This window comes from Cyanistes caeruleus, unplaced genomic scaffold, assembly GCF_971803275.1.
Source record: "Cyanistes caeruleus unplaced genomic scaffold, bCyaCae1.hap1.1 HAP1_SCAFFOLD_474, whole genome shotgun sequence".
NCBI classification, from domain to species: domain Eukaryota; kingdom Metazoa; phylum Chordata; class Aves; order Passeriformes; family Paridae; genus Cyanistes; species Cyanistes caeruleus.
In genome coordinates this window covers 1-13,883 of record NW_028256196.1, presented here as the reverse complement: position 1 = coordinate 13,883, position 13,883 = coordinate 1, and the positions used below count along the sequence as shown (strand labels likewise).

General features: G+C 42.4%; 1 protein-coding gene across 1 annotated transcript; it reads left to right on the top strand.

The window, feature by feature from the left end:
* Positions 1-301: 301 nt before the first annotated feature.
* On the top strand, positions 302-2,104 carry LOC111941772 (uncharacterized). Its single transcript, XM_023944972.2, has 2 exons — positions 302-533; positions 680-2,104. Exon 2 carries the CDS (start codon positions 729-731, stop codon positions 1,821-1,823), a length of 1,095 nt encoding a protein of 364 aa, XP_023800740.1. The 5' UTR covers positions 302-533; positions 680-728; the 3' UTR covers positions 1,824-2,104.
* Positions 2,105-13,883: the final 11,779 nt, after the last annotated feature.

Below are 13,883 nucleotides of genomic sequence, written 5' to 3'. Positions count from 1 at the left end.
TTGCACAGGGAAAGGCAGTGAGGGAAGGAGACATCATCCAGCCACAGGCAGTCCATGCTGACTGCTCCCACCACATTCCTGCTCATGGGACACCTCGGCAGTGTGTCAGGGCAGGTACAAGAAACACAGCCATGGATGCATGACGCAGGTGACCAAAGCAGAGCAACATGGAAATGTAGAAGTTCAAAACAAGAAATTATTTTGTTTTCTTTCCTAGCACTATGCACCTCTAGTGGGGAACATCTCATTGTGACATCAGGCTCTGGAGGATGACATCCCAAGTGGCAGATTGTGACAACACATCCATTACTGATTTTATTTGGGCTCCAGGAGTAACTGCGCCAATCCGGCCCAAGCATTGACTCCTGTTGAGGAAGACTCTGGGATCTGCAGAATCAAACCAGGCTTTTCCCAGCACTGGTGGTGTGTTGGGGGCTGCCACTGACAGCTCTCTGCCTATCCTAGAGTAATCACACCTGTTTCCCTGCCCTGCCTGGTTGGGACAGCCAGACACTGTGGTTGCAGCATTGAGGGTGAGTTGTGCAGGAAAACGTCCCTGCAGGGTGGCCATGGGATGGGTGATGTGACCCAGGAAGGTGGGAGAGTGTTCTTCTTCAGGGGCCTGGCCATTCTTTGCTTCCCTCCCTGGGACAGTCAGTGACTACATCTTCTCCTGCAGTGTGACACCAATGGAAGGGAGCAGGCCCTGATCCTCAGCTTTCCCCAAAATGCTGCCAAGCACAAAAATGGCCAGAGAAAACGACAGCAACTGCCTCATCTGCCAGGACACTCCAAAGGATGTGGCTTCTGCTCTGCCCTGTCACCACCGGTTCTGCCTGGGCTGCATCCTGCGATGGACACAGACAAATCCATCGTGCCCACTCTGCAGGACACTGATAGAGACTGTCAGGTTTTCTGAGCGGGGTGAACAGGACTATCTGCTGTTTGCTGTCATCTCCCCTGAAGAGTCATCAGAGACCAGCAGTCACACAGAGGCAGCTCCCATCCTCCTGAATGAAAACAGCCCGCATGGCCCTCTGGTGTCCCCTGCACCTTCTCCACAGGGAACACTGTCCGCAGCTGAGCAAGGGGGTGCAGGGCAGGAGCCTGTGGGTGGCCTCCTGCCTGAGGTGTGGGCAAGACTGTTCCAACAAAGACAGCACCTCCTGGATCCTGTGCGACCCTGGCTGTGGGAGAGGCTGGAGGCAATATTCCAGGACCAGTGGTGGCTAGTACAAGTTGCACAGAGCAGCATCATGCATCATCTCTGCCTCCATGGTCTGAATGTTCAGAACTTGGTCCAGACACTGCAGAACTGTTTTGGGGAGCACACAGCACCACTGATCCATGGCCTCATCACTGTCATTGTGGCCAAATGCAGCGAGGAAGCCCAGAGGCTGCTGCTTTTCGGCATTGGCAGGGAGGAGACTAACAGCCTTGTGGCCAGTGCCAGCTCCAGCTCCATGTCCAGCAGCTCCAGGTCCAGCAGCTCCAGGTCCAGCAGCTCCCCGGAGAGGATTTCTGCCAGCATCCCAGCAGGATTAAATGTGGAGGAGGAAGCAGGAACATCAGGGGCTGCCCTCCAAGGGGGTCCCAGGCACCGCCTCCCTGTGCTCATTCCCACAGAGGGGGACCAGCCCCAGGAGGAGCCAGAGCAGGCAGTGTTGGCAGGTCCATCTGCCCAGGGCAGTATCTGCAGCCAGGTACAGGGCTGGGACCAGTCTCACAGGAAGTCTCGGTGTGCCCGGAAGAGGAGAGCCTCCAGCCCCCAGGGTTCTCCCCCACCCAGCAAGAGGCCAAGGCAGGCACCTGTGCAACCCTGAAGCCCTGAGGGGTTCTCATCAGAGGAAGTGATGAAACTTGGATCAAGCAAGCCTATGGTGACTTTGGGAAACAACTGCATCTTCCCAGCTCTTGCTTCCAAGCAGTGCCTGGTGAAATCCTAGTTGGGGCAGTCCTCTGGTGGTGGGAGTCTGAGATGCCTCAGTAACTGAGAGAACCTGACACACTGAAATGTAAGCACATTTGAAAATGTAGTCCCAGATACAGCAGTGGTGCTGAAATGAAGGCATTAACCTTAATAAATTAACCTTTTATACTCTAATACAGTAGCTGATAGTTTTTTTATATTATACTGCAGTTATTGAACTGCAAGGAGTTCATTCAGGTGGAATAATGGACAAGGAGTATGTGGAAAACTTGCTTTCTTCATCTAGCTTGCTGAAAAGCAATTGCTGTAATTGAACTGAAAGCCTGCTTACTAAAATTTATTATAAAGCATAGGCTTAATAAAGTTATATATAAAGCAAAATATGAATATTGATGGAGTCTAATACAGTTCCATATACATTCTATATACATTCAGTTGGGAAAAATTCTTCTGGCCTTTTTTCACTCCCATGAGAATGCTATAAAGCAAATTACAACTGATTATTTTCCGATCACACAAAAAAATTAAGCAAAATAGCAGAAAGAGTTACATTTGAGCTTCATTTTAAAAGCAGGTGATTTGCTTTAATGCTTAAGCTAGAGAAGAGAAATGAGAGGATCTGCGTGTTGGGAAAAAAGCCATAATAGAACTGTGTAAATGCTTTCTGTTCCTCTCCCAAATGAATATTCTCACATTCAAAATATCTTTGAAAATTTAAGCAAAAATTTCCACTAAATTTATTTCTATCAACAGTGTTAAAACATTAATAAGAGCATTATTGGTCTGGATTAACAGGTGTCTGAATGAATTCTAAAATTTGCACATTCTGATACCACAAGTATCACAAAGTGTTACTTCCTTCAATAAGACAGATTTTTCGGAATATTCAACACTGGAATTAGATTTGAGTCTGGGTTTTTTTCCTCTCTAAACAAAAAAAAAAGGCTGAAAGAGCCTACATCTTTGCTTACTCAAGAACAAGAGCAAACAGGCTCTGAGAGATCACTGGGCTCCTACCAAAGCAAAGTCAGAGATCTTGGATTCTGAGCTCTTCTAAAAAGATGTCCTTGATTTTCAGACTCATCACAGAAAAAATGTCATCAAAACAAAAATGAAATCAGTTGAATTTGGACACTGCTTTGCTCTCCATTAAACCACAAATCTAATCTCTACCCTTCTCATTAATACAAACACAGAAACACTGACAGCCTTGGTTTGCAGAAAAAAGAAAAGGAAAGCTGTCAGTACCAGTCACCTTATCATGATGAGTGCAGTGAATGCTGGAAGTGCAACTTTAAATCTCCAGCCATCGCCTTGACTTGCTGCACTCAGATTCTACATCTCTGCCACCTAGGCAAGGCACTCCTGTCCTCTCTCTGAGCTGTGGGTTATTTTAACACATGGGCCTGACTTTCACAGCTTCCTTGGAGCTGAAGATTTAACATAGTTATGGGTAAAATTCAACTCTTTAAATGTTCTTTTTTGACTCCTTGCATTGCCCTCATCTTCCCCATTCTCAGGGAACAAAGCTCAGACCTCTCTTAGGCTGAATGTGGGGAGCAGAGTAATTTCTGAAAAAAGTCTGATCCCAACAAGACAATTACCTACTGGCAAAGGAGGAAATTTCTTCTGCTGTCGTGCTTTGGTAGTGAGAAACAACTACTGCTTCCAACATGAGGTTTATCATGAACAAATGTTGGGGTCAGAAGCACAGAAAACAGGCCCTGATCTGTGGTGCCTGGCTCAAGAGAGCACCAAGTTTAGCATAACACCATGGAAACAGCTCTTAAAGTTAAGTAGAGAATGTGAGTGTGTGAGTGGATGTGGTTTTCTTAAGTCACTGGGTGAGAAAGTTAGAGTTTAGGGTTTAAGCTATATTAGAGAATGAGAGACAATACAGAGGGTTTAGTGCATGGTCCCTTTCTCCTTCTTCTTCCTTCTTCATCTTCTTCTTCTAAGGATTTTTGGGTAATAATGAGTGATTGGATAAAGAAATTCACAGTGCAGCATACAGGTGTTGGGTCATTGGGTCATTAAGAAAAAAAACTTACTTGGAATTTGATTATTGGACAAATAGACATATAGAAGACCTTGGAGAGATTATTTGCTCTCCATTTTGCACCTTTCTATCTTAGTGTATGTAGCTCCTTGTGCTCTGTATATGTGTAATACAGATAAGGAAAGAATAAACAACTAATCCTGAAGATGAGAAAACAGCTTCTCTCTCATCAGTCTCGGTCCTGGGGAAAAGGAGTCCAGTCACCAATGTTGCATCCCAACAAACAAATGATTCTTATAAAAATTTCTTAGAGGGTGTGAGTTATGTTGATGTGTCTGTGCACATGCATGTGCTGGGGCAGGGCTGGGAGCTGCACAAGGAAAACTTCTGTAAATTTTCCACACAAATCAACTTTTATAAAGGAACAAGCTTACACAAGTACAGTACTGGAAAAATTACTACAAGATGATTAGGTGGCTTAGTTTGTCTGCTCTGAGTCAAGTTATTACCAATTACAAATTAGTAAAATAAAAGTCCTTAACACCAATGTAGCATTAAGAAGTGGGAATTCTTTCTTCAGGCAGATGCACAAGGGGATATCTCCTCTGAAATACCATGCATCCTCAAAATAGCAAAACTTCTGTATATTATGTTATGTGATATGATGATATGATATGATATGATATGATATGATATGATATGATATGATACGATACATATCTGTTGATTTTCCTGGAATAAACATACATCTCATTATAATTTTCACCAAATCATTAATGTGATTCATCCACTCTGGACATGTGATCTTCTGTCCCAGGGGTCTCTGTTGGTCCCTAGTGGTCAGTGACCCCCAAGTCATAACTGACCCCCCAAAGAACTAGTGCTTCTTTCCCAATTAGTAGAAAAGTTGGCACAACTGGGCTGGTTACTCTCCTGTACTTGGTTAATCTTCAACATGATCCTAGAGTAAGCACTGTGCAGTTCCACAGGCCAGTGATTTTTGAAGAGCAAGCATTGTGTCAGCCACCAGCTGTGCAAACAGCTGTTCGTCTGGCAGAAAGGTCGATCCTGTGATGGTAGCTCTTAATAGAAAATATTAGTCTAATTCTTTTGTAATGACACAATTCAATCAGAGTATTAGTTTGGTTTGGAGGTTGGCTGGGATTTTGTTGGTTTTGGTTGGTTTGTTTGTTTTCTGGTTTTGGTGGGTTTTTTTTTTGTTGTGGTTTTTTTTTTTTTTGGGTTTTTTTTATAATTTTTTTAAGATGGGAGACTTGTGTTCATCAGGTCTGACATTTTCTGCAACTAACCAGATTCTGGAAGTTCCTGTGCAGACCCAGAGAGGCTGTGCATTCTCCTTGCTTTGACTTTTCAAGAGAAACTGGACAAAGCCCTGAGCAATCTGCTATGGCTGATGCAGTTGAGGAGGAGGTTGGGCTAAAGACTTCCAGAGGTCTTTTCCCACCTCATTATGTGATTCCAATGCACGACTTCAGTTTGAGTGCTCCTTCCACAGTGGCCTTCCTTAGCCTCTGCAGCAGCCAGTTCCATTCTCCAAGACTGCCCTTTGGAGTCCCTAATTACCCAGGAGAGTAAGATGCAGGGAGTCAGGCTTGCAGGAGGATTCTCCTGGCAAGGTCCAGGCCTTGAGGTCAGCAGCATCTCTAAAGTAACATTAGCAGGTCATATGTTCCCCATTTGTGAAGTTCCTCATGAATGGAGATCACAAAAGTAACAGTGAAGAGGAGCAAATAACAGGATTTGTATTCTCAAAACTACAGTGTCCCTACCCATATTTTCCATTTGTGCTCATCTATCGCAGGAGTGCCTTCCTTTCAGAATTTAAGTCTCAGGGAAACTCCCTAATAGAACATTTGTGAGCCATAGGTGTCAGTCACTAAAGTCCCTTTGCTCTGTGAGCTGGGGAAGTGTGCCTACATAGGTCACCTTAATCAGTCTGCTTTTCATTTCAAGGCTCAACAAGGCTTGCTTTTCCCGCTTGTTTTGCTATTGAGGAAAAAAGGGAGTGCTTTCAAGGGCTTCTCAAATAGGCAAAGGAGATGAACTGGCTATTCTGAAACTCTCTAATGATGTATATTTTTTGATATTTGGCTATATTTCTTCCTCAGTGTACACTCAAAAATAAAAACTCCTAGGAATTATCAGCCCAATTACATAGGTCAATGGCAGACATGTCAAATTTCCATTTTCATTTAAATACCCCTATTTCAAATTCACTGTGGCATTGTTTGGCTGGCAGCGCATCTTAGCACCGTAGCCTGCATTTTATTAGCCACCAAAGCAATAATGTAAAATTAGACTTCCCACCTGTCCTGGGGAAAGTAGTCATAAACAACAATTGCCAAGTTCCCATGGAGATACAGAAGATTCAGATAATAAAGCAGAAATGACGGGTAAGAGGAGGATCGGGACAAGACTCACAGCTCATTTTAGTATGTCCTGCCACTGGGATTAATTCAAGCCAGCAAGAACAGTGTAAGTTACTTCCCAAGGAGTTGCACCCAAGGCTTCCCTATCATCAGTGATGTTCCACAGCTGAGGACATCTTCCCTGTCTTAGCTCTTTTATGCTTGGACTAGAGAGCACACTAACAATTCTAACTAGAACAGAATGAGTGGTCTCTTTTTTTGCCTGAGCTGATCTAGGACAGTAAATGACTGCTTTCAAATGAAGAGTTCCTCTTCATGCACATGTAAGTGTGTGTAAAAAAACATTAGTTCTCTATTGAGGACCTATACAAATAGGGGACCTATATAAACCTCAAATCTCTATAGAGGAAAGTAAACAGCAGAGGAAAAAATCCCACATTTGAAACAAAACACCAAGAAACTAAAAGCATTTTATACAACCAAAACATGCTTTGTCTTTCCTATCACTAGAGCATATATTAAAATTAGCTTAACATTCATATGCATTTATCCAGAGATGGGTTCATTATGTTATAGATGACAATATAACATTGGCTTTCGCATTTATAGATTAACTTCTTGTATCACAAGTACTTTGATATAGTACAATTTATACTTACTTTTAACTGCTTTTGTATAGTATAACCTGTCAGTTTTTGTTTACACTGTATAGTTTATATGAATGCTAATGTAATAAATACATTGTGTTGTAGGCATTAGCAAACTTAAAAATAGAGACTAAAAATACCTATGTAACCAACTTAAAGAATGGTGCAAAACTAATTTTTTGGTTTTCCTTACATCTGTGGACTGTGATGCATAAGCATCCAGAGTGTAAAATAACAGGATAGGAACATGGCTATATCTATCTATCCTATCTATCTATCTATCTATCTATCTATCTATCTATCTATCTATCTATCTATCTAATATCCTGCAGGGAAGTCAGAGGTTAAAAATCAAAAAAGAAGAGAACCTGGAAAATCAAGAGTTTCCAAGGAAGTTTGTATAACAAAACACATGAATATGCACAGCCTCAGGAATGATACAGTGTAAAGATAAACTGTTCCAAGTCTATGGTGTGTTCTTTGGGTGTTTGCCAGGAGCATGCCAGCGCTGGATTTTTGTCTCTTATTTTATACCTTACTAAACTTTTTAAAAATCCTGAAGAGATACTCTGCTTTTCACAATTACCACAATGAGATTTAAACATATATTCAACAATGATAAAGAAGCAGAAATGACACAAAGAAACTGTGCAAGAGCCTTTGGGGCAGGGGAAGAGGGAGAAGTTTTTTTCCTTGTGTGAGACATGTGAAGGAAAAAATCCTAAAACCTTGTAAAGACTATTTTGGAAAAAAGTGAATGGAAATTGATTTTATCTCTATTTAAACATCACTGTATAAAGCGGAGGAAATATTTGAGGCTCAAGGACTCTGCATTCTTGCCAAGGAAGGTGAAATAAGGAGCAGACTTTGAAAAGTGCAGATGTCTCTGACAGAGGGCAAAGTGCCCAGCAGGCAGATTTTAAACTCAGAATTCAGGTGGCCAAAGTGAAATTGCAGCTGTTACAAAATGACCTCTGAGGCAAAAATATGAATGCAGAAGACCAGAAGACACCAAGTAAGGAGACACTCTGACCCTGGTTTACCAAAAGAGCTGTAAGAAATCAGCCAGCAAGAAAGCCAGGGGCCCTCCTTGTTGCCAACACAGCTGTCAGTAAGGGCAGAGCTCACTCCCAGCACTGCCCGGGGCTGTGGTGCTGCAAACCCACACACAAAGCACACATTTGTGGTTGGGAGTCTCATTACCCCACCGAACCACTCAGACAATCCAGCACAAGATGGTGCTTTTTGGAGCCCTCTGCTGCTGCTGCCCCGTATGTGTGACCCAGGCAAACATTTATGGACCTAGAGGATTTCCAGGGTGTCATGGGGTGACTTTAAGATAGTTTTGAGAGCTAAGGTAGTTGAAACTGCTGGTGACTGATGGGAGTCTTTTCTCCTGACCAATTATCGGTCATTTCTAAGAATTGACAGCAGTTTTGACCATTGAAAAGTAAGATCAACCTGTGAACACCACCTTAAGACCTAAGCCTGAGAATTTTTTGCTCTCTTTGTTTCCTGGCTGTGAAAGGTAACAGAGCTCCAGCTGGCCTCCCGTTCCCTGCCCAGGTCATGTGGCCCAGGCAGGGGCTGGGCTGGGCCTGCTGTGGCTCCCGGCCAGGAGATGGGGCAAGCAGAGCTTGCCCCGGGCTCTGGCCAGGCCAGGCTGGTCCCTGGCTCGGCTCCAGGTTTTGCTGTGACTGAATTCACCAGAGACTGCCGAGTAAAGAAAGGAAAAAAGAAAAGCTCTTGAACTGCGGTGGGCTGAGACAGTGACCACACTCTGCAGAGCAGCCATGAAGAATGTTCCATCGAAAACAGCCCCAGCTGCTGCTCCAGCAGAGATCACAGAACCATCTACAAAGCCTGGGCAAGATTTTAACCCTTTCATTACCCAGATGAGACTTGCAGATTAATCCTTTTTTTTCCAGAGAAAGAAAAAGAGAGTAATCAATATGTAAAGAGACTTTATAAATTATCAGAGACAGTAAAGAAAATAAGCTTCAGAAAAGGTAGAGAATAAGGAGATGCTTTATAAGCTGAAATATTTTTCTGTTAAAGCTATGGAGATGGACAATAGTGTTCTGAAAAAACTCCTTTAATTCATGACAGAGTATATTGGGAAGAATGGAGTGTTCAGAGTGTGGATTTTGAGTAAAAAGTAGAGTAATTGTGATACAGTGAAGTGCTGGAACAGAGTGAAGCAAAGATTTGAAGCCTTGGGGGGCAATGAGAAAACTGTTTTCTAGCGAAGCTCACAGAGACAGATGAAGAAGACTTTTGCCTTTGAATAACTCATCCTTAAAAATGACATCCCTAGACTCATGACCCATACACACCTCAGAGTGATGTGAAATGGGAGGAGTGAATTCTGATGACAAGATTTCTGGGCATCTGGCATCAAGGAAATAGGATACTATAACAGAAATAGTTTTCTTGTGAAAAACTCTATAGATTAGCAGAAGGAGACTCCTGTTTCTCTACAAAGACTGATGAAAAGACTGTAGCAGGAATTGGGACTGTTTTACCCACTAAAGTTCTGAAGTTTTTCTGTCTCTATGTTGTCATGTGTACAAAAGAATGGTCAGGTAGTGGGGGATAAAAGAGTTTTCTGGAAGTTTATTCTGGTGGTTTTTGTTTTTCTTGTAGTTTTGTTAATAAACATTCTTTATTCCTTTTAAGTTTTAAGCCTGTTTTGCTCTTGTTCTAATCCATATCTCACAACAAGAAATAAGTAATTTTTTAGTTACTGCTTTAAAACCACAACACTTCTATTGAACAGGTAAGAAAGCTCACAATGAAACATTTTACAGCCATTTCCCTCTGGTTTACATTTTTGGGGGCCCAAGCTCTGTGCTGCAGGTGGCCTGAGTGTGTACACAGCAATGCAGCCCCCACAAATCCCTTGGTTTTTCTTACAGGTCATCATCACTTGTTCCCAGGTGTGTCCAGATCTGGCAGGAGAAAGAGCCCACAGCACAGTGGGCACCGTGCCCTGCCCAGCCAGAGCTCTCTGGCACTGAGCAGCAGCAGCAGCAGCAGCGCCAGCACCTTTCATCCTGCTCCTGCCTTGGCTTCACCTGGGGGACAGAAGCCTCTGGATCATTCTCTGACCCCAGCAGTCACCCCTCGCATTCTCTTGTTGCGCCTCACAGCAGGGTTTTGTGGGCTCCCAGATCCAACTTTCAGGCGGGAGGACCAAGCTCTGTTGTTCCTCATGAACATGTTGTGCTATGTCTCCATGTCACTGTGCTTGGAGCAACCACATTTGCTAAGAAGTAGGACACAGAAAGCAGAGAATAAAAATGTTGTAGTCTAACGCCTGGTGTTCGGAAGATATCAGGATGTAATGGAAAGTTAGTAAACCCCCTCTCTGTAATATGGCAATGACTTCTGCAATTAGCCAATAGCACCTAGCTGTGATGAAAGCAGATGGGAGTAGCACAGTAACCCTAGGTTATAAAATGTCAAATTCTCCTGCAATAAACGCCATTCTTTGCCATCCATCACATTGATGTCTTGTGGGTAAATGGTCCGTGTGGCCAAGTGGGGCCACCGTGCTGGCTCTGAACCAGGGTGTCTGCCTTGCTTGAAAACCCACATATGGTGCCGAAAACCCGGGATGAAAAGCGGGATTCAAACCCTGAAATACAGAAGCAATGGCCAGGACAGCTAGACTGGTTCTGGTGAAGGGAGACGTCCCTGCATCCTGAACAAAGATGGAATCGTTGAGAAAGGTCATATCTGAATTACATAAGCAGTGGGGGGTAGATTGTAAATCTCAGGATTTTACGCTTGCTGTTACACAGCTTTTACATATTGGGGTTATAGAGCAGCCAGTGGACATTCTTCACCTTGAGGTGTGGGAGCCACACCAGAGCTCTGGCTAATGAAACTGTAAATTCTGGTGATATGAAACATTTTAAATCATGGGGTAAGGTCGTCAAGGCCTTGAAAAAAGCTAGACAAAAGCAAGAAACCTGGACGGCAGCAAAAAACTGTCTGTTGGTCACCCCAAAACTAGGAGTCAGTGCTACAACACAAACTTTAGAGCCTCCAGATGAGAGCAGCTCAGCTGAGCAGAAGGGGATACAGGAGGACGATATGCCCCCTAAAACCCCAAACCCTGAGCTGCCCTCAGAGGGACAACAGAAAGCAAGAGATTTTTGGAGAAAGTTAACAGAAGAAGCCAGAGGTGTGGCAGAGAAAGTAAGAGGGGAAACACTCCCACAGGGGCTTGAAGATGGCGCTGAGAAAAAAGTTACGGAGCAGGAAAAAAAATGTCTTTAACAAAGAACAAAGACTGACCTTGAGAGATGTACACAGTTGGGAGATTGAAAGAGATAAGAAATGTGGAAGAAGACTCGGGGGATGGGTACAGAGAGAATGGAATGCAAAGGGAGGGAAAAGAGGGGCGAACAGAGGGCGGAACAGAGCCTGGAGTGAAGGGTGAAGTGAAAGGTGGGGTGAAAGGCGGAGTGGAAGGTGGACTGAAGGGCGGGGAGAGCCAGGAGGGAGGGAACAGCCCACCCACAGGGGTGGTAGGTGGGGCTGGACCCCAACAAAAAGGTACGGGACACAGGAAATGGCTAGCCAGTCGAGCTCTGACTCTGAAGGAGATAAGAGTGATGAATGGTTGGCGCCCGAGTCCTCAGAAGAGGAAACAATAAACAAGAACATCCCCCCCACATTAAAAAAGAACTGAGAGAATACCCCTCTCACAGACTGGGGTCAGATAAGAGCAGAATGTCCCACCTGGGTTCCTCTAGAAGCGTTAGTATTCCCAGTCCGGGTGTCTGAGGGAGGACAGAGAGTTTAACAGCGAGAGAGAAATTGAGAGAAAAAACTACATTTGTTAAAGTTAACTTTGTGAAGTTTTTTTTCCTCTCTCTCTGTTTTTCCTCTCTGCGAGCGTATGTAGAAAATGTGAAAAAAGATAAGAGCAGAGCTGCAGCAGCAGAGCGGGCAGTTCACCCCCCTGCTCCCTCTCTAAGAAAAAGCACCAGGATAATACCCAGTTTGTTACAAAGCCATGATCTATTGAGTTTTTAAAAATGTTTTTATATACCCTTTTAGAGTTAATTTTGTGTTTTAAGTAATTATGAGTTTATACAGTTGCAGTTTTTAGAGTTTTATTAGAGAAATTATTGTGATTTTTTTGAAAGTTTAAAAATCCCCTTTTCAAAAAAAAAAAAAAAATGTTTAAAGTGAATATTAACAGAAGTTACCTTGCAATAATTAGTTTTAAAACCTAAGGTTAAAATATGGTGTGATTTACAGCTTCTAAGAAAACCTTCCAATTAATGTTATCAACAGAAGAGATTCGTGGTTTAAAAAAGTGTTAATAGAAGTGTTAATAGAATTAAAAATAAGTTTTATTATGTTTAGGCTTGAATGTTTTTAAGTTAAGTTGTATAACTTGGATATTCTTTTAAAGTTAAGTTTCGTTACTTCCTTTTGTCATCAATAATTATTGTTAGGTTTAAATATTGTTTAATTTAAATTGTTTTATGTTTTATTGGAGACGCTTGTCTAAACTACAAAGTATAGTTATTTCTCTTAGAGAAATGAAGATAGCCACAACTGACACAGCTGTGACAGAACGCTGGTGAACACTTCTGCTTGTGGACAGAAGTGAATGCAGTCTGTGACACCCTTGACTTCATCGGGAGCTCTATTGGGTTGTTGCAATCTCTGCAGTTTTGTTTGTTATAGCTTTCTTATTTTTTAGTGTTTCCAGAATTTTAAAATGTATGATTGCTGAGGGTCAGCTGCCATGGGGGAGACTTCAGATTAAACCAACTGCTGAATGATTTAATTAGTCTGGTACCTAAGGTTTCTGATCATTTGCTTTGTACAAATGCATTTCAACAGTTTGCTGTGCTGTAAGCATCTCATAGCTGCTACTATTGAAAACCTTGTTTTAGAAATGAGTTAAGAGACATCTTTCCAATTTAAAGCCTAGGTCCTGGCCAAGCCTTGACTTTACCTGGATAGAGTGTTTGCCAGCAGATCCAGATGTTTTTTGCGCCAAATCAGTATTTGAGTCACTTTTTGACTCAGCAATTTGACCCTATTAATATGACTGCTGGATCAATTTTGAAGTGAGCTTGGAGAATCATTTCCGGAGGTGATTATCCAATCCTTCACTGATGATTTTTTGTTTTTTTTGTTTGTTAACTATGGGATGCTGGTGCAGTGTTTAGTAATTAACAGTAGTCTTATATTACATATGTTATTAATAATGTTTATGATTTAATTGATTTTTAACTGCTATAGGTTCTTACTAATGGTGTATATGGTTTTGTGTTAATGTTGATGTGTATAACAGAAGTACATCTCATTTTTATTTTTTTCAAAGAAAATGGGGGAAATTGATGCCCTAAAAGCATTTAATTAGTGTAATTCATTAACTTCAAGGAGAGAAGTGTCTGTGTTTTGTTGGCAGGTTCAGAAAGGTCACCTGTCCATCTGACCAGACTGTGTGCCTCTGAACACATGAGATCCAGTGAACAGAGAAGTCACCACACAGCCTTGGAACTCCAGACACGGATCAAAGTGGACCTGTCAGGACACAGTTGTGTCTGAATACTATACAGACAGTTGCCAACAGAAATTTTATGTTGTTATTATGATGTTGTGTCTCTACCAATTTTTCAGTTATCCTTTGTTTTAAGATTTAGAAGGATGTGAAGAACAACATGAACATCAAAGCCCTCAGTCACCGATTAACTGACATCACGGGAGCAGTGAACATTCCAAGACTGAATTGTGTTAGAGAAATTCTGTAGAAGATTTGGGAAGTGTAGAGACTCCATCTAACTGTATATAAAGCAAATTGTAGTTGTGTATTTACCCTTTTAGCAAATTGCTTTCATGCTTAGACTACATATATACCAGAGCACGTGTGTTTAAAATAA

Coding starts and splice junctions, on each gene's coding strand:
- LOC111941772 (XM_023944972.2), top strand. CDS start 729: ATGCTGCCAAGCACAAAAATGGCCAGAGAAAACGACAGCAACTGCCTC.